General features: G+C 49.6%; 2 protein-coding genes across 3 annotated transcripts; one reads left to right on the top strand and one right to left on the bottom strand.

Annotated features, from left to right (window-relative positions):
* Nucleotides 1–1,650: 1,650 nt before the first annotated feature.
* On the top strand, nt 1,651–3,250 carry MGAT2 (alpha-1,6-mannosyl-glycoprotein 2-beta-N-acetylglucosaminyltransferase). Of its 2 annotated transcripts, XM_075753138.1 has the most exons (2): nt 1,659–1,855; nt 1,886–3,250. In XM_075753138.1, exons 1-2 carry the CDS (start codon nt 1,755–1,757, stop codon nt 3,120–3,122), a joined length of 1,338 nt encoding a protein of 445 aa, XP_075609253.1. In that variant the 5' UTR covers nt 1,659–1,754; the 3' UTR covers nt 3,123–3,250. The 2 variants fall into 2 exon arrangements, with proteins under 2 accessions (XP_075609252.1, XP_075609253.1); XM_075753137.1 differs by having other exon boundaries at nt 1,651–3,250.
* A 1,586-nt stretch (nt 3,251–4,836) lies between these two features.
* On the bottom strand, nt 4,837–20,145 carry DNAAF2 (dynein axonemal assembly factor 2). The gene is made up of 3 exons (XM_075753140.1): nt 18,319–20,145; nt 8,512–8,658; nt 4,837–6,206 (listed from the first exon to the last, which is right to left on the bottom strand). The coding sequence occupies exons 1-3, from the start codon at nt 20,032–20,034 to the stop codon at nt 5,634–5,636; spliced, it is 2,436 nt and encodes an 811-aa protein (XP_075609255.1). The 5' UTR covers nt 20,035–20,145; the 3' UTR covers nt 4,837–5,633.
* Between the last annotated feature and the right edge of the window lie 345 nt (nt 20,146–20,490).

The following is a 20,490-nucleotide window of genomic DNA, read 5'->3' on the forward strand; positions in this document are numbered from 1 at the left end:
GCTCTGTGCCGCCGGCGGGTCCCGAGGGCCGGCGTGGGTGACGGTGTCTGACCCGCGGGAGCACGCATCACGTACTGCACAGAATTGTCACCGGATTCGGCAACTGGCCTGTGCCCACCGAGGAGAGGGGCTGGGACACAAAGTACGGAATTCCAAGAATAATTCTTGCAGTTACTGTAATTGTAGAATTATTTTATTATGGATTATTCTTGTAATTCTAGAGTGATTGTCATCTCATGCTCCTACTTCTAGAAGACTGTCATCTTATGTTCTTGTAATTCTAGAATTATGATGTATTATTCTTGTAGAATTCATCGAACCAGGACTGGTTTGGGTGGGAAGGGACCTCAAAGCCCATCTAGGTCCAACCCCCCAGCCCTGGGCAGGGACATCCCCCGCTAGCCCTGGTTGCGAATTATTTTATTACGTATTATTCTAGCAATTCTAGAATTATTTTCTTATCTATTATCCTTGCAAATCTAGATAAAATTCATTCTTGCAATTCTAGAATTAATTTCTCTTAGTCTGGCAATCCTAGCCTGAACTTCTTATTCTTGCAATCCTAGAATGATTTTGATCTTTTAAATCTAGACTTATTTTCTCCTATTCTTGCAGTCCTAGAATTATTTTCTTGCTATTCTTGCAATTCTGGAATGATTTTACGTACTACTCTTGCAAATCTAGAATTATTGTGTCTTCTATTCTTGCGAATCTAGGATAATTTTCTCTTACTCTTGCAATCCTAGAATTATTTCCTTATTCTTGCAATTCTAGAATGATTTTTATGTTCTACTTTTGCAAACCTAGAACCATTTTATGTTCTCTTCTTGCAAATCTAGGATCATTTTCTTATTCTTGCGATTCTGGAACGATTTCACATCCTGCTTTTGCAAACCTAGAACTATTTTATCGTATATGATTCTTGCAAATCTAGGATGATTTTCTCCTCTTCTCGCAATCCTAGAATTATTTCCTTACCTTATTCTTGCAATTCTAGAATGATTTTGCGTACAAATCTAGAACCGTTTTATTGTCTACTCTTGCAAATCTAGCCTAATTTTCTTACCTTATTATTGCAATTCTATAATTATTTTACGGCGTGCGATTCTTGCAAATCCAGGATCGTTTTCTTAAGTCTTGCAATTCTGGAATGATTTTACCACATTACTTTCGCAAACCTACAACTATTTTCCTACAACTGATCTTGCAGGATCATTTCCTTACCTTATTCTTCCCGATCTAGCACCAAGCCCTCCTACAACCCTCCAATATTTCCTACGTTCATCTCCGGACCCTCCAGCTCCCCCTCGCTTTACCTAATCATCATCCCCCCCCAATTACGGCTGACCAATCACCGTGCAGATTTCCAGACCATCCCTCGGGGCGGGGGGGGGGTCGTCACAGGGGCCGGGAGGCGGGAGACGTTGCGGGACGGGCTCGGAGAGCCCGTCCCGCAACGTCTCCCGCCTCCCGGCCAAGGCGCTGGTAACCAACGCCCGCCCAACCGGAAACGACGACGAATGACGCCTCTGACGTCCAATAGAACGACAGCGGCGGTGACACCGCCGCCCTATGGCGTGCGGCGACGTCTTGAGCGCGCGGGTGAGGGGAAGGGAGGGAGGGAGGAGGGGGGGGTGGCGGCGGCGCGCGCTGCCTGCGGGAGCGGTAACGACGATCGGTCATCGGCGGCGGCGGCGGCGGCGGCGGCGGGAGGGAGGCGGTAGGAAAAGGGGCGGCCGCCGCCGCCGGGAAGGATGCGGCTACGGATTTATAAGCGGAAAGTGTTGCTGCTAGCGCTGGCGCTGGCGATTTGCGCGCTGGCGCTGTGGGGAAGCGGCGGAGGAGGGAGGAGGCGGCAGCAGCAGCAGCAGCAGCAGCAGCAGCAGCAGCAGCAGCAGCAGCAGCAGCGGGGCGGTACCGGTACAACCGGAGAAGCGGCGCGGGTCAGCGAATCGCCGCCGCGCCGCCCCGCTGCTAACGTTTCCGCTGTGTCTTCAGTATCGCCGTTGCTTACGGAAAACGGGACGCTGAGTTATCGTTCGTTAGTTTATCGACTGAACTTCGATCAACCCGTGCGGAACGTAGGGCGCTTCCCGGTACGAGCCGCCGGTGCCGCCGCCGCCGACGTGGTGTTGGTGGTGCAGGTGCACGATCGGGCCGAGCACCTGCGGTTGCTGTTGGAATCGTTGCGGCGGGCGGCGGGAGTGGAGAACGTGCTGCTGGTGTTGAGCCACGACCTGTGGGCCGAGGAGCTCAACCGGCTGGCGGAACGCGTGGACTTCTGTCCCGTCCTGCAGGTCTTCTTCCCCTTCAGCATCCAGCTCTACCCCCGCGAGTTCCCCGGTCACGACCCCCGCGACTGCCCCCGCGACGTGGGCAAGGCGGCGGCCCTGCGCCTGGGCTGCATCAACGCCGAGTACCCCGACTCCTTCGGGCACTACCGCGAAGCTCGCTTCTCCCAGACCAAGCACCACTGGTGGTGGAAGCTGCATTTCGTCTGGGAGCGGGTGCGGGCGCTGCGGGAGCACGCCGGACCCGTCCTTTTCCTGGAGGAGGACCACTACCTGGCGCCCGACTTCTACCACGTCCTCAAAAAGCTCTGGGCCCTGCGCGAGCGGGAGTGCCCCGAGTGCCAGATCGTCTCCCTGGGCACCTACAGCCCCGTCCGCGGCGGCTTCGCCGGCCGCGCCGACAAGGTGGAGATGAAGACGTGGAAGTCCACGGAGCACAACATGGGCATGGCCTTCGGCAGAGACACCTACCAGAAGCTCATCGAGTGCACGGACGCCTTCTGCACCTACGATGACTACAACTGGGACTGGACTCTGCAGCACTTGACTGTCTCTTGTCTTCCAAAGTTCTGGAAAGTGCTGGTTCCGGAGATCCCCAGGATTTTTCACACGGGGGACTGCGGCATGCACCACAAGAAATCCTGCAGACCGTCTACCCAGAGTGCCAAAATCGACTCTCTTTTGAACAGCAACCAACAGTACCTGTTTCCCGAAACGATGAGTGTCAGTAAAAGGTACTCCATGGCACCCCTCTCCCCTCATGTGAAAAACGGAGGGTGGGGAGATATTAGGGACCACGAACTCTGTAAAAGTTACCGCAGACTTCAGTGAGGAGCGTTCTCGCAGCCTTTTTCTTTTTGAGTTGTTCCATACTGTCTTTTACAGGCACACACGTGTATAAAAAAGCATTTATGAGTTGGTTTCTGCTTTAATATGAATAAACATTCTTGTAAAAGGTGTCCCAAAATAGTAATCTTTCATGTTTGGCAACCACATTCTGGAAACGGGTTACTGGCTGCTGCCGGGCCGCTCAGAGCAGCATCGCAGCCCCTACGCAAAAAAGTGACCGTTGCTGTGTTTACTGGGAGGAAGAGGAGGAGAAAACTCGATTTTAAGTGCATCTTTTCTGGTGCTTACGGTGCTCTGGTGCGGGTTTCCCCCCCCATCGGGGCAGGGTGGTGGTGCCCGCGGCGCTGTGCTGGGGGTGGTGAGCTGGGAGTCGCATGCCGCATCCACCGGCAGAACCGGTGCGTCCCACCCGGGGTCACCTCACACCCGATACCCGCGTCCCAGTTTGGTTGCGATGCGTCGATGAATATATGAAGGAAAAAAATAATAATAATCATTGTTTTTACTACAATGTAGATAAATATACGATTTTTTTAGTTCTGCCGAAATAAAAATCAGTTGTTTTGTAATAAATACCAGAGAAGTTCTTGATTCTCACAAAAAGATGATGTCATCTTGTGTTGCTAGAAAGTCAGAACCAGGGTGGGGGAGCTGGGGTGTCTTGCCTTCACTCCAGAGGGCTGAACGCGTGCCCTCACCCCTTCCAGTAGTGTGCATTTACCCTCATTATATTTTTAATGCTACTCACTAATTGAGGCAGACTAGAGTTACAAATGCATGCCACGACACCTCTTTTGTTTGGAGCAAAAAAAAAAAAGTTCATGTTCAACTTAGTCAGCTGCATAAAGCGACCAGTAAAAAAATAGTGGTGTGTAATGGAAACACGCTGACCTGGCGAGAGAGCAGAGCTGTTCGTGCATCGAGCACTTACTTCCTGGCCTGTTCGAAGCCTAACGGTGCATCTGCTTTAGCGGCACTTCGCTTTGAAGCACAACTGGTAGCAGTGGTGCACACGGGTTTTGTAGACCAGGGAGGTATGTTAGAACAAGAAAATGCTACACTAAAGGGACAGACATGCGATATTTAGAGGTAGATTTTATACCAAGAGATTTGGGGTGGGGGGAGGGAAAGCTTCATTTATTTTTTTTAATTGGAGACAATGGGTTGGTGCTCTTAGGGCTCTGGCTACAACGGTTCCTTTGGCTGGAAGGGCGCGTAGCAAGGCTTTACCACCACACGTCACCCTCTTCAGGGGTTGTGACTACAGTGGTTAAATGTTCGTTTGAGAGCACGCCACGTTTTATGAAACACGTGAAGTAGCATGCAGGTGTTTACTTTGCCCGCGATAAGATGCTCTCTTTTTTTTTTTCTTTCCCATAGTTTCACAAAGTCAAGGCCGGTGCTGAAAATGTCGTGTCTGTGCCTCAGCCCTTCGCTGCCTCCCGCAAGGAGCTGAGCGGGGTTAAACTCGGCCTTGCAAAGGGAGCGGGTAGGGCAGGTGCTTCTGGCAGCCCTGGCTTCCGCTGCACTTACAGAAGTAACACGCTGCACGCCCCCACTGCGAGCGCTCGCTTTTAACCTGGTAACGTAAGAGTAATTCCAGAGCAGCTGCAAAACAAGGCACATTTAACTTTCTTCTACAGCACATTTGTGTCTTGTGTAACTCAAAAGAAAACAGAAGCTATTTCAGAGGCCGCGAGAAAGGGAACTGAAAGTTTATTATTATTATTATTAGATATGTTCTTTTGGTTATCGCACTTTAGAGAGATGAACTGGCCAACAGCACGCTCCTGGGGAACTTTTTTTTGCAAAGTAAATCTAATCTGGATAAAGTGAATCCATTTTACAAAATTGTAAATACTTAGTAGCAGACGTGCAACAAGAGAGGACGTTTTTATTGTGCAATTGAATTTGTTCGGTTGACAGACTGGGCTATGTTTGGATGCTGTGTTCTGAAGTAACGTACTAGGATGGAATACACGGTATGAACGCTGATTATTTCTAGGAAACTAATTAGAACTTCTCCGTGTAATTAGAAATTTCATTTGATTGCTAAAAATCAGTGCAAGTCTAATCCTGCAGTTAGAACAAAATGAAAGGTTTGAAAAATGATGAATACAGCTCATTTCTAGGTGGACTAAACACAGCAAGTCCTGAGGGAGCCATTAGAAACAGGATACATACAAATACTCCCTGTCACAGAGCAAGAGCCTACGAAAGTTAAGTAAACAATAAAAACACATTTTCTTCCACGAGCTCAGATTCACCTTCAACTGCATCTCGTAAGTAAAACTATTTGAGCCCATACGTGTGATTAGAAAACTCAGACCTGAAAAGTTAAAAAATTACTAACAACATAAGTATTCTAAGTTGACGTACACAAAACAGCGTCAGTAGGAACCCGTTTTCTACTCTTAGCCCTGAGGTCATAAACCAGCACGTGGAAGCCACAGTAAGCTTCAAACAACAGAAGGAAATCCCAAAATAATTAAACTAGTCCAATTCATACAGCAAAGGATTCTGAAATGCAACCGGGCAGTGCGTTACGTGATCCCTAACGATCTGCACGCTCCCGTCCTGCATGCTCACTTCTTGCAGGAGCGGGGAGGCCGGCCTGCTGTCCGAGCTGTGCTGGTTCCCCCGTGCCAATCCTGCGGGCGCAGCTGCTCCATCCCCTTCTGCTTTCGCCTGCCCCTCCAGCAGAAGCCCTGCTGCCTTTTCAGAGTCTGCGGCCGCGGCCGTTTCACCTACTGTGACAGCACTTTCTAAATCTGGTTCCTTTCTCCTAGATTCGCCGGGAATCGCTGAACTGGTGTCAGAAGGTTCATGCTGCAAACAATGGTGTGAACTACAACCTACTTTTCCTATTGTTTCAGCCGTTGCAGAAGACGTGGAAGTTTTGTTGGTTTCTGTAGCACGTTCTCCTTCAGCTGCGTCAGCGGCAGTACAGTTTGTTTCTGCCTTTGTTTGGGAGTAGTCGCCGTTTGTCTTTTCGACGAGGTTTCCTCCTGAGCTGCTAAGTGTTTGTTCTTTTCCATCAGGTTCAGAATGGACTGCTTCCTGCGGCTGTTGAGAAAATAAATGAATTGTTTTTATAGTTGAAACAGACTGGGCATACAAAACCACTGTAAAGACAGGCCAAAGACACCGCTTTCTCCAACGTCTACTTCCAGAAAGACACGTCAGTATGATGCTGAGGTTTTCCTGATCTTGTACCACGCAGCGGAATAAGCAGCAGGGAGGTGGTTTGCCTCCCGAGGGTTTCCTCTGCAATAGGAAATGCCGCCGGGCAGCTGCCGAGTGGCCACAGCCTCTGTCACAATTAACAGCAGGGAAGACCTGTGATTCACCACACCCAGGCCGTTGTTTTCTGGAACTCAGGGGCCACAAAAATCAGCCAAGGGATCTAAATTCTTACTATGAGCAGTGTGTTTTAACTTTGCAATTAGGGAAATTACCGTCCTGTCGTACGTGGAAGGTGTAACTGGCGAGCAAGCTGTCTTTCTCAATCGGCCTGAGTTAATCCTGGAATTGCTGCAGTTTGCCTGAACTTGAGACCCTGTGCTGTCTAAATAGCAGTTACCCAATTTCACCATTAGCTACTGACTGCTTTAGCAAAAAACCAGCTGGGAACTCGTGTGTCCCTGTCAGCGGGCAGCGAGGGGCAGGCAGGCGTCTGTCCAGCAGCAGTGAGATTCATGGATTCAAAGACCAAGTCGCTCTCTCCAGCACCCAGCCCTCTCTGACCCCAAAAGCACTGCTGACTCCAGCAAGAAATGAAAGAAACACTGCAAAGTCCTTCTCAGCACGGGATGATTCTCCCACATGAATGTGTGAATGACTTAAGGTACCTTAGCTTCCCTTTCTCCAAACCCGTATTTGCTCTCCAACAACCTGAATTTTAATTTCTTTCATACAATCCACACTAACTACAAAAGTTAAACCTGTCAAGTAATGCTGGAGCTGCTATGTTTAGGGTAAACTGCTCAGTCATCCAGCACGGTTCCAGAGGTCACATGCTTCGTCTGAACTTGCTTTCCAAGAAGCCATCTACGCGTTCTGTTTATGGCAACAGAAGTAACCTGACTGTCCCTGCATATTATCTTTCCGTTAAGAAAAGTTTCAAATTAATTTCTGATACAGTCTTTACCAAGAAATCCCAGTCAATTTGGGGGTTTTACTTCACTTTTTCCTCTTTACAAAACTAAAGTTTTGTTTTCTTCATCTGTCTACACCATAGGAAACCACCAAATATTCGAACACTTGGACAGAATAAAGAGAATGAGACCCAATTCTTCACTGACAAAATCCTCAAGGTTTTCTGTACCTGTGTGACAAGGCAGAGAGTGAAGCAATGGCCGGGACTGAGCACCCTCTGTCCATCTTACGAAGCTCTTTCCGCTTCCCGCTCCCAGGAGCCAGGCTCTTTGCCTCTCCAGTCCCTCCTGACAGCTGGAGAGGGACTGGTGACAAGGGCAGGGAGCGACAGGACAAGGGGGAATGGCCTGAAGCTGCAGGAGGGGAGATGGAGATGGGATGTGAGGCAGAAATCCTTCCCTGTGAGGGTGCTGAGGCCCTGGCACAGGGTGCCCAGAGAAGCTGTGGCTGCCCCTGGCTCCCTGGCAGTGTTCAAGGCCAGGCTGGATGGGGCTTTGGGCAACCTGGGCTAGTGGAGGGTGTCCCTGCCCATGGCAGGGGGTTGGGACTGGATGGGCTTTGAGGTCCCTTCCAACCCAAACTGTCCTGTGATTCTATGAGCCCAAGTCCCTCCAGGTAAGTTCACTTCTGGTCACCCGACACCCAGAAAAGTGTCTGTACAAAACACTGCATGCTCTAACCGTGGGCTGCAGTACAGGAGCCCAAACTCTGGGGTATTTGAAGGACGTGGATTATTCACTTCTTTATTTCCATTTTAAGAACATTCTGGTTTTTATTCTGATGACATCTGCCATCATTTGTTCGCAGCACATTGTCATCAGCTCTGACCTGGAAGCACTTGGGGTTCGAGTGAGGGATACTAGGTAGTTACTTAGTCATTTCTTTCTGTTAATACCAGTGAGAGATTTAGCGTACGCATGCCATGCTGTATTCCTGCAAGGAGAAAGCACCGTCTTTAATGACTGTATCACAGTTCTCCTCCTTCCCAATGAAATATAAGAGGTTTCAATCCCTTGGTCACATCAAATGGCACAAATGTGAACCTGTGTTTCTGAAAACTGACATTTATACTTGCAAATACACCCTACTCCACAGTCTTCCCCGCTGTATCAAGACAAAACAGGAACAAAGCTGTTCCGGTCAGATTTGATACGATCTTGCTGAAGTACATAAATCAGTCAGCAATACGTACTACTGCCCGAGAGATCCTTACCTTCAACCTGATTTGAATTCTGTCCTCAGTAACATCAAGCACTTCAATTAAAGGCTGACTTTCCAGTGCTGATTGGGAGCAAAAGGAAGGGCATAAAACAGTGCCTAGAAATCCATCAACGTTTTCTTCACTGACAAACAATCTTTCCTAAAGAAAAGAAAGAGCAGGTTATGTTCTTTTCGTACTATACTTCAGCGGTATTGGAGGAAGAAAGTCACTCCAAACAAAGCCAGGACAGCGATTCACAACAGAAGTTTCACAGCACAGCCACGTCTCAACAGAGAAATTCCAGACATTCAGAAGTAACGCGGTGGAGACCAGTGCTTAGCTCATTTAAAGTAAGGATCTGCATCCCACACAAAAATAAAAGACAAAGTTTTTTCTCTTTCGATGCATGACTAAGATACAGACTCCTGAGGAAAGATTTCCACCAACATCATTCCACCGTCCTCACCTGTCTTAACATCAGGAAGGTGTTACACTTTTATGGGTTTGTTTCAGTGTATTACTTCAGAAAAATGCAAACACTTCCTCGGACTGTCGTTGCCCTCGGCCTTCAAGATCAGACCTTCTAAAGGCAAAGCTCTGAAACACGCACGGCTACATCTGTTTCACATCCATCCATGGAGGCTCCTCGGATCCCCGTTTACGCAAGCATTAACACCAGTTGGAAGAAACGGAGAGGATCCACAGTTAGAGACGACAGTCTGGGACGTGTTTTGAGGCCGTTAATATGCAGTTCACAAACAACGTGAAACACGTTGCTACAGGTTTAAAGATTTAAATCAGTTACAGGTAATTAAAGGTCCTAAAATATAACCTCCAGGGCCTGTTTCCTAAGAACTACAGAGCTTTCCCCGTCCTCGTACTCTTCCTAAATCATCTGCTGTAGGCTGTGGGTAAGGACAGATGTTGGCACAATAAGAACAGTCTAACCTAGAGGACTGTTCTTATGTTCTGTGAACTACATTTCCTGCTTAACAATGAACTGTTCAATTGGAAATAGCAGGAAAAAGTTGCAAACCTTCTACTTTAAGTCATACTTTTAAATTTCTCGGACTAGTTCTACCCTCTTGTCAACCCAATGAAAGTTGCATTCAATTATCACTGACATCTTGCAGACTGAGAAGCAAAAAGGCGATTCAGCACATTTTTGGCCCCCTGTGGATGTAGCCTTATGCACAGCCAGATGCCGCACTGTGTCTAAGGTACAAAGTTTAACTGTCGTCTTGCAAAAAAAAAAATTCTGTATGGGAAAAATAAAACAGCGTCCTATTTTTTTTTTCCCTATTTAAATCAGAAATCACAATATGGAAAGCCGTAACATACCTATTGTTGGTTTTCAAAACCAGAGGATTGAATTCATTTTCCATCCAGAGAGATTACAATCCAGGCAAGCATCCAATATCGGATGCTGAGACAGTTTGTGGAAAGATTAAACTACAGCAGGGTTGCCCTGAGAGAAAACCCTCTGGTAACACACCTACTTCTTGCATTTTTGTATACAAAGCCTCAAGTTCTCATTCCCTCACGTTGCATCCTTTCTTGCCTGCCAGAGAGGGACCTGCCAGTGCTTTAGGCTCGTAGAAATATTCTGCAGAGTTCAAAAGAAGGTGTCAGAGTACAAAAACAAGGCAGGAAGTATAGACGCAAAATCTGTGCAGCATCGAAACTCCCACAAGCTCACGAACTAGGTCACCAGCAAGGCCTCGGGCAGCACAGGAGACACATTTCCACCTCCGCCAAGTATCGCTTTGCCCACACATCACAGACAGAACAGCTCAACTTCCCTTCCGTGGGGTTTTCGGCATGCTGCCGAGCGCGATGGTGGATCAGCCCATCCTGGTATCCTGCCTTCGCTTCGAAGGAAGGTGCAGCAGAGCACCCTCTGCTCCAGCACGACGAGTCTCCTCACCCAGCTGAGAAATTTAAGTCACCTGCCACCTGCCTTTACCTGCCACCTCCACTCCTTCGCACCCCAGGTTTTCATTTTAAGGGCAAGAACGTTTTCCTAAAAGCTGGAGACTCGCAATTTGAGTGAAGATTAAAAAAAAACCAAAAGGACCAGTGTTTGTTACTGGTTTTCCTCCAAAATAACTGCTACAAGATGTCCACATCTCAGCACCCCTTTGGGATAAGAACCACCATGGGTTTTGGGTCTCCGCAATCTTGCTTCGATTCTCTGCTTTCTCCCAGACTGCTATGACTCTGAGTTCGTCCTTTTGCCTCCATTTTTCCTATATAAAATGGGGAAAACAATCTTTTTTCCATCTGAACCTGCATTTGTTTTGTCTAGTGAGAGCTTAAGCCTTTTGTGAAAGGACTCTCTTACTATGCATTTGTGCTCTTAAAGCTGGTGCCTGACCTTGCTCGCATCCATAAGCAGCATTAACAATGAAAAGAAACGACAGGTACAGGAATTGGGAGAGATGTTCGAAAAGCCAACGGGTAATGAAAAGTTTTCTGTTACGTCAAAATACAGCAAATGGCATCCTCAGATCACTTTGAAGTGACTTTAACCACAGGGTCACTTGTAGATGCTGCAGAGCTGAAGTCAGCGCCATGGAGAAACCGCAGCAGCGGCGGCAGCAAAGGGAGCGCTCTGCGGCGGGGCTCGGCACCCGCCATCCCAGGAAAATGCAGGAACGGTTTCATGGAAGCATTTCTGAAATAGCAGGAGACAGTTTACAGGCAGCAAAGCAGAGATTCTAGGAAGAAAACCGGGAGGACCCTTATGAGTGAACGTGAGGTTGGGAGCTCCACGGAGAAACTGCCTGCCCAGGTCAGGGGTGCGAGTGCCAGCGCTGTGCGTCAATCGTGGCTACGAGAGGAGAGCGACAGCCATGCGTCCTCAATGCAAATACAACCTTGCACTTTGGCAGCAAACCCAATAAATCTTTCTGAGAGTTTTCTCCCTGATTAAAAGCCAAATCGTTTGTTTTCTTCACAGGAAATACTGTTAAAAAAGAAAAACTGAATGGACAGTTTATCGGTTTATTGATCAGTACTTTACACGAGGATAAAAAGTAACTGCTCGTGATGATGTTCCTCTCATTTTCACTAATTACTATAAACCAATTTTACCAGGTTTCATACCAGCTCAGCACTGTATTCCCAAAGCACTACACTTACATTTCACAGTATTTAAAATTTTATCACAGCATTACCCAGTGGCCTGCCATAGATCACGGTCCCTGGTGCTGTACGCACAAGCAATATTGTTTGTTATCAAAACAATGATTATCATTAGCCTGTTCAGACAGCCAGCGACTGTAATTCAGACTTTGCATTCACGGTGAGTATATACTGAGGCATTTATATTACTGCAGATGTTATCAAAGCACAGACCTTGAAAAAAAAAAGGATTCAGGAATTTATTTTAAAGCCTGTTTGCTCTGGCTTGGAAGAGCAGCAGAGGACAACCATCTGCAGATGATTTCAATGACCCTGTAAAATAATTCTTCAGTTTAAACAGTTTATTTTTTTATACTCTCTTAGCAACTTAGAATTAAATTTGTTTTTCCCTGCACATACTGTCATCTGCTGTTTGGTACACATTCATTTTTCCCTGTGACTAAACTTGAGACCAAATTAACATAAACATTCGCAGGAATGACTTTGGTTTCTAGAACGCTTCATCATTCGAAACCGTCCTTGTATCGCACAGCACTGACAGCGCATAGCAGCAGCGACCGCAACACCGGCAGACGCAGCACAAAGCCAGTCGCCCCACGGCTGTCCTTAACACTCAGATACAGTTTGTTCTCCATTACTATATCCAAACTCGTACCCAGTCACCATCCAGAGTCACCTCCCACACAGGCTGTAACAGTTTTAAAAGCGGGAGAGATTTCAGGCTTAAATGATTTCCACGGCTTCTGTAATGAGAAGCTGATGGCAATATGAAAAGGGACTTGGATCTAGGGATCGCGTGGCCTCTCGGTTTGTACATCCCATTGCAAACCAGCTCAGCACGAGAATTTGAAGCTCAAAGTTTTGGTGAATGAAAGTACCTGTTCTGGGGGTGAAAACTTTTATAAGGTATTCATGACTGCAAAGATGAAATAGCTCAAAAGAAGCTTTCATGAGCTTCATCAGTAGGTTAATAACGTTTCCTGACATAACTGTTTTGTGTAAGTACATTATTGCCATAACGCATCTACCAATTAAAGGCTATTCAGAAATTAGTTTGTTTTATAGCAGAAGCAAGCTAATTATGTTTCTTAATATAGTTTGGGAAAGAGATAACTTTGAAAATAATCAAACAATAAGTTTGTTCTGTTCTCCTTTCCTGTCCTCCTCTGACCTCCCAAAAAACTTGCCAAGAGTCCTGAAATGCTGAGCACAGAATTAATAGAACCAAAAATAAACTGTTGAAGGATTAAACACAACGGTCCCAGTTTCTAGCATCATCCTCTAAGAAGTGCCCCCAACTATTACATTAACCCTTTCTAGTAGCTTGGAAGTTGAAAATTACAACCCTGTCTTTCGAAGAAAGCCCGTACCACCACTCAGAATAGCTTGGCATGAGGGGCAAACCCTAGATGCAGCAGTACAGCTAGCCGCACTGCCCCAGCCAGCTGAGGTCCAGCACCTCTGTTTGGACTTGTGAGCGTACCGCAGCATCCATGCAGCTCTCGGGTACAGATTTCTCCCTGAAAAGTGGCATAGGTTTAAAGTGTCAATGCATCTTATACTTCCCAACACGGCTCTCAAGGTTTCATGCTTGGCTGACTCTCGCACCAAGAAATACATTTATCCACAAAAGCCCAGCTCTGAGATCAGGGAGCACAAGGACAGCCCCAGGCAGCGTGCCCAGGGGAGCACATCTAGCCCGTGGCTCTCAGTGCTGGGAACAACGTAGCCCTGCCACCCACAGATGATTTCTTTTCCAGGGAATACGTGGCCTCTCAGCAGCCCCACGCCAGGCACGTGTCCAGCGTGGCTGGAGAGCACGAGGTCTGCCTGGGTACAACGGATCCGACAGCACATACAAGACAAATACAGTCTTCAACGAGACAACAAGAGGATTAGTTACAAGGACTGACAGTCCCTCTGTTGTAAAGACAACTAAAAATATTGCTCCCATGGGGTTTTTGTGCAAAGTGGTCATAGCGGGTGTTTGTCTTGCAGGAGCTGCCCCACAGCATACCTGTTGCCAAAGTAGAAGACAAAAGTCCAAGGGTTAGGAAACAACACGTGACAGTAGGTACGTGCAGCAAGCAGAGCTCACAGGGCTTCAGCGTTATTTCCTGGCTGCTTTCTGAAGGAAAAAGCAGCAAGAGCTTCGAAAGGACCTCCTTCAGAAGGCACTGGTGGCTATGCCAAGCAGAAAAATCACACCTCTTTTTTTATGCTCAGTAGCACATCCGTCTAAAACATTTCTCCATGAAGGCATCAGCATTCACACAGAAGTTAAAGCTTTCGTATCGCTATGCAATTCCCTTTTACATACCTATGTTGAGTAATCCTCACAAACAGCGCACCTCCTGATTAGTTCACGGTTTGAACAAAGCATTAATGTTTTGTATAATATTTTTCATACTGTAAATGTTAAAAAACCCATAATCTCAAGGCATAGTAAAGCAGAGGAAACACTGCTTGCTCCTGGCTGTTCTCTGGAGCCCCATGGGGGTTTACCCAAGTTAAATCTAAATATTCTCCATAACAGAACACAGGCTTTTATAATAAAAGGGATAGGCTGACTGCAGTGATTCCCTCTACAGCGATGGGACCCCAGGAGGGAAGCGCCAACCAAGAGAGCGAGCATACATCCTCTGAACAAAGTCATTTCAGTCCACGGAGAAGGGCAGGAAGGGTGTGGATCAGCATGACAGGGAATTATTACTTTAACCAATCTTTTTCAAATCACATGAAAATCAGCACACATGACCTCAAATCCGCAGGCAGAATTAATTATCTACCAAACGTGTTTCACATGCTAGTATAACTAAACCTCCAAGTCTCAGTAGTTCAGATACACCCAGCAGAAAACTGGTTTTTATTTCTGTTAAGAATTGAGCATTTAACCCGGACAGACCAAACATTACACGGTGGTGCTTTACAAAGGCATGATTTCAGTAATTTCCCAACTTCAGCTCTGCCATAAACCAGGACATTCTGGGACACGTTGTTCTCGGAAACCTTGCCTGGCAGGCTTACAAATGTTATTAATGGTTATTGAACTCTCAATCATTCTGTTTTCATCATTTACTTCCCAGGCTCTGTTGTCTTAAAATGAAGGGGGACTCTCTGACGCAGGAGTTTTCCTAGGCCTGAGGATTTAAACAAATGGAAGTGAGAAATGTTGAAGGCATTAGTGGATGAACCGCGATAGAGAGCAATGGAGGGAGCAGAGCCCACAGCTGGTCCTTGAGGCAGAGAACAGACAGTGATTCTGGCAGCGGGGAAGCCAGGCAACTTCTTCAGGTCATGGGTTCCTCTTCCCCTGGAAAAACAGGGCCTGGAGCCAGCCCGGCAGGAAGATCAACACCGTGTGGTCTCTGGTGCAGCGACTGAGCACAAGGCTGGGGACAAAAGATAACTTTTAAACCCCTGAAATACGTGACTCTGGTCCACAAAGTCCAAAGTTACAGGATCTTTATCTATAGGATTTCTGCTCACCATGACAAGTGTGTGGAGGTCATGGTTTAGTCAAGGAGCAAAACTACTCTGAGAGAAAGAGAAGCAACGGCTGCAGCTGCTGATAAAAAGTTAGCAGAGAGCTGACTATCAATCATATGGGAAAGCAGTAAAACCAAAGCAACATCAAGAGCTACCAAAAGAAGGAATTCTTGCAATGACACAGTTAAAGTCCAGGGAGGACTGTTGCACTGTAAAGACTTGCTCAAAATAAGCACTTGCTGGGGTGGGAATTCAGACTGCTCAGCATCTATGGAAACTGAGCTCTAAATATATCATCTTTCAGCACAGGGATTCAAACCTATCTGACTACAAAAGGAAAACCAGTCCTTGAAATTCTGTTTCAAGAACGGTGTCCTAAGGACAAGTTCAACGCACTCTTCTACCAATATCTGTATTGGACCAATTTCCAACAAGAAAGGCGGCCAGTGCGGTAAGAGGAACATCACAAGCACACGAGGCTGGGCTGTGCAATTACCGGCACCATTTTCATACGTGTTGATCTGGGCAGAGGCCCACAGGCAATCGAAATCGAGCGATACATGCTGCACTACATCACAGTCCAGGGACAAGGATGCCAACGAGATGCGTTCTGTTCATGCAGTGAACAATTACCGTAACACATTTTCCCAGCTGTTTGGCAAGTTAACGGGAGATAATTACACAGCCAGCCTAACGGGGTCCTGTAACAGCCACTGGGGCACGAGCCATCACCGAGTTGGGCGGATTTCTCAAGTTAACTAACTCAGCGAGGAATCTGCTCCCTGAAGCACCGCAGAAACCCTTGGTCTCCGGCAAGAAGCAACTTCCCAGAAGACAGCAGAACAGGAATTTCATATCTGTAACAAAACACCAGCCTCTCCTTTTGCCACGTACTATCCTCTGGCAACGCTACTGTGGGAGAAGAGATTACACACAAGTAGACAGCAGTGCGACTGGGAGGCGCAGGATAAAATTCCTGCTCGCCTGGGCTGCCGAAAGCTCCCTAAAGTCATTAAACAGGGCGCTGCTGCTGTGTGCATTCCTAAAACACTCTTCTATGACTGATGTAACTCCTTGCAGATCTCAATGCAAGAACCGTAGCTCTGATTTATACAAAGAGATGCAAAGCAGAAAAACACCAGAGATGACAGCAGACAAACGGAAGAAATCAACGTAAGTGGAAGAGAAGCTACCATGAGCAAATAGTTAATGGACAGAAGACAGCATATAATGGTAGCTCTAATTAAATATTAATTTTTCTCACTTCACTCTGAGTGAATGCAGCTATCAGCGCTGGCACAGGCACTTTTGGGAAATAGCATAGTTAGTTAGAAGAAAGAAAACAGAACAAATGACTTCAGACTATTTCAGCTGCTTCAATTTGCAAGGCCTGTATCCAAAAGAACTCCAGAAGAAATCAATCGCTTTTAGCCTGCTACATGAATGAATGGCTGGGAGGCCTATGAGTAATGCCAAATCTCCTCCTCCTACTCCACCCAAAACATTTTGCAATACATAATAAATTCAGCACATTCAAAGATTTTTTAACTCACAAAAATGTAATATTGACCAAAATCCCATTACTGCATGCCCTTTTAACAATTTACTCAAAAGATGTTCCTCCAATCATAATAACGAATGCGCATACCAAACGCTTTCAATCATTACACAGAGATCAAAGCACGCAGAAATGTCCATCAATCACAGTACTAAAGAGATACTGCAGCAGAATTTCCTGTTCCCAAACTGAATTTTCAGCTAGAGTCACAGAAAGCTGTTGTTTTCCCTGAAAACCCACGGTTAGGCCTGCACGCCACAAAACAAGCAAGCACACTGACACACACTGATGGATATTCAGACTATCTGAAAAAGCAGATACAACGCCTGTAGTTTCTACCCCATGCCTTCTGTACCTATACAGAGAAGGGCAGTAGTTTGCACGAGGGTTTATTTGACGTCACATCGGCACCCAGTACTTGATCACACCAATTAACAGTAGTGCCAAATGTTTCGCGGCCCCGCGTGCACAGACTTGCAGGCTCCTGATCCGGTAAAAGCAATGGAAGTGCACTGCGAACAGCTCAGCATAGGTGGTTCGCAATAAATTCATCATCTTCGATATTTACCTGAAACGATCAGCTCCTCCTTCTGAGGAGTTGCTAGTACAGAAAAGATATGCAGCCTGCTAAATGGGAAATAAAATGTGACGTTTCAGCTGCACATATACTAACCGGATAAATATCTTTCAGAATCTTGCAGCATTTTCTAATTGTAGAGATGGAGCAATTAGGATACTCCAAGCCACTGTCCCAGTGGATATACTTTAAGCCTGCCAGTTTTCTGGACTTGCACTCCCACAGTATGTGACCCAACCTGCAAAGTATTTTGTTATTCTAAAATAAAGACAATCTCAAAAATCACATGGCTGAAGCACTGAGCATCCCTTCGCAGGGACACTGCCAGTTCTCGGCAAGCGTGCCAACCTCCTCCCACCACAGCGAGCATCGCTGCCTAATGACCCATAAAATAATACAACGTCTAAACTAGAATCCTATCCAGACTAGTAAGAAGATGAAGAACTAGCCCAGCAAAATGGCAATCGACAGCAGTTCACAGCTGCTCTTTGCTGTACTGCTCTGGTTGAACTAATAATGGCTGTTCCTACGGCTGTAAATGGGAGTTCTGTCCTGAAATACGGCCACAGGTACACTCACTCCACACACACCTGCATTTCACAACACTCTGTGCATGTCTGCGTAGGTCTGGCGTATTATAGACATCTCCTTTCTTCAGGTGAATAGGCTGCATGAGCAGCTTACACCGTCTGATACTAAGGACATAGGGCAGGCTCCGTTTGCACTCATCATAATTTCCCTTCGAAAAAAATCAGCACAGGAGGTAGAAGTCATTTCAATTCCAAGGACGAATATGTCAGCTTTGCAATGTGACCTTCGTACTGCTCGTACAAGACTAGCGCTAATTAGATTGTTCCACTTACATCTGGTAACGGCTCTCTGAGGGAAGCAGCTTCCATCACTACCAACTTCTGAACTCAGGCCGATAACCTAACAGTTCCCCGAGACACCATTCATAAACGAATCCAAGCAGAAGTCACGCACTGCAGGGAAGCAGTGGCACTCTGGGGAGCGTGACGCACCAACCCTGCCATTTTGAAGCTGTTACCTGCAGAGCGGAGGCATCAAGGCCGAAGCAGAACTTCTCCCAGGGCCCGGTGCTGCCGGGGGCCTTGGCGAGCCCAACGGCAGCGTTGTGGGCAGAGACGCTAACGCTGGTCTCGGGGGACGACAGCCTGTTTGCGGGAGGAAACTGTAAGAAGAGGGCATAGGCGCCAGTGCCACTGGAGAAGCGGAGATGGTAGTGGTTTGTGCCCACAGCCCCACTGAGGCTCTGGGGCCGGATGCCGGGCACATGCAGGAGCAGGGTGAGGGAGGCCTCGTCCTGCCGGCACTGGAAGGGAGGGCACACGGCGGCCTCGGGGCTGCCGGAGCCCTGGGGAAGAGCCATGTCACCAGGGCTGCTCTCTGCTGCCGGCGAGGCCTGGCTCTCGGGAGGGCACGGAGTGGCGTCCCCGCCGAGGCCGCTCGTTGTGGCCGGCTCGGGGCTGGCGCTCGGGGCGGGGGAAGCGGCGCCGGAGCGGGGCGACGGCGGGTCGCTGTCCGCCGGTGGATCCGCGGGTGGATCCCCGGGGCGCTCGGCGGGTTCCCCGCCGCCACACGTGCTCCAGGCCGCACCGCCGCCGGGGCCTGGGGGAGGAGCCGCCTTGCCGCCCGCTTCAGCTGCCGGCGGCTCGCCCAGCCCCTCCGCACCGGGCCCGGCCTCCTGCAGCCGCTCCCCGCCCGGGCCTAGCTGTTCCTGCGGGCCGGGCCCCGGCACCACGGGCAGCGTGACCAGGAGCTGCCGCTGGGCCTTGTTGAAGGCGGCCCGCCCGCGGCTCTCGTCCACGTCGTAGGGGAGGCGGAGGCGCAAGCGGTAGGCGGGACGCTGCGAGTCGAGGCGCAGCTCCCGACCGCGGATTTCCAGGGCGGCCTGGGCGGCGGAGCGCAGCAGCGGCAGCTCCACCGTCACCACCAGCTCCCGCGGCACCGGGCTGGGCGCCGAGTCGCGGCAGCACCGGTAGTCCTGCAGGTCCACGTAGGAGCGGTGCCGGATGCTCCAGCGCGGTGTGGTGGGGCCGGCGGGCCGGGCCGCCGGGGGATCGGCTGGTGGAGGCGGCGGCGCGGCGGCGGGCGGGAAGGGGAAGGGCGGCAGCGGGGAGTCGCCGTCGGCGGGCGGCGGCGGGGCGCCGCCGGGCAGCGGGGTGCGGATGACGGGCGCCTGCGGGACGCCCTTGTACTTGGAGCCGCGGAGGACGGCGGCGTTGGCGCGGTCGAGTTGCACGGCGCAGTGGCGCTCCACGGCGTCCAGCGCCGTGTCGCTGAGCAGACGGCGGAAGCGGGGGCTGCGGGCGGCCAGGCGGAGCGCCGCCGGGTGGAAAACCACGTCGTAGACCAGGCGGCGGCGGCCGCCACGGCCCAGCTCCTCACGGCCTGGCGCCAGGCTGTAGGGTAGGGCCCAGCGCTGGCCGCCGGGCTCGGCGCGGGCCTGGGGCGCCCCGACGTGCGGGTTGCTGCAGACGTTGAGGTAGCAGCGGCGGGAGCCGGCCTGACTGGTGCGCAGCACGTAGCCCGCCGCGGGGTGGACGAAGCGGACCTCGACGCCGCGTTCTCGCTCCAGGGCCGCCACCTCCTCCTCGTACAGTCGCCGCTGTTCCGGGTCGGCCAGCTCCGCCGCGTACTCGGCGAAGAGCGCCCGGAACTGCTCGTCGCGGAAAGCCCGTTGGAGCCGCTCCGCCTCTTCGGCGCTGAGCTCCAGCTCCTCTAGCCGCCCCGCGCCCGCCATGGCCCCGGCCCGGCCGCCGGCGTTGCTGTGGAGACACCAAACAAGATGGCGTCTCAGGCTCGGGCGTGCTCGTTGCTATGGTGATAGTAAACAAGATGGCGGCGCTTGACCCCACCCCGGCCACTTGCTATGGAGACCCCAAACAACATGGCGGGCTCTCCCCTGGGGTCTTCTCCGAGTCGCTTCCTCTCTACTTCCGCGCCCCCAATCGCGCCCTCGCCGAGCCTTCCCCCGCCCTTCCCCTCCCTGGCTTCCTGCTGGCTCCCAGCCCTCGCCCCTGCCTGCCACAGGGGCCGCTCACTCTCCCCCTCCCCTCCTGCATCCCTGAGCCGGCGCTGCCTTCCCCTCCTGGCCAGGGGTTGGGGAGCACACTTGGATTTGGGTTTCCATCTCTTCTGATGCAGAAGTTTGCGGTGCCAGGCCCTGCTTCTTTCCCACCTTCCCAATCCCTCCTTC

This window comes from Balearica regulorum, chromosome 5, assembly GCF_011004875.1.
Source record: "Balearica regulorum gibbericeps isolate bBalReg1 chromosome 5, bBalReg1.pri, whole genome shotgun sequence".
NCBI classification, from domain to species: Eukaryota; Metazoa; Chordata; class Aves; order Gruiformes; family Gruidae; genus Balearica; species Balearica regulorum.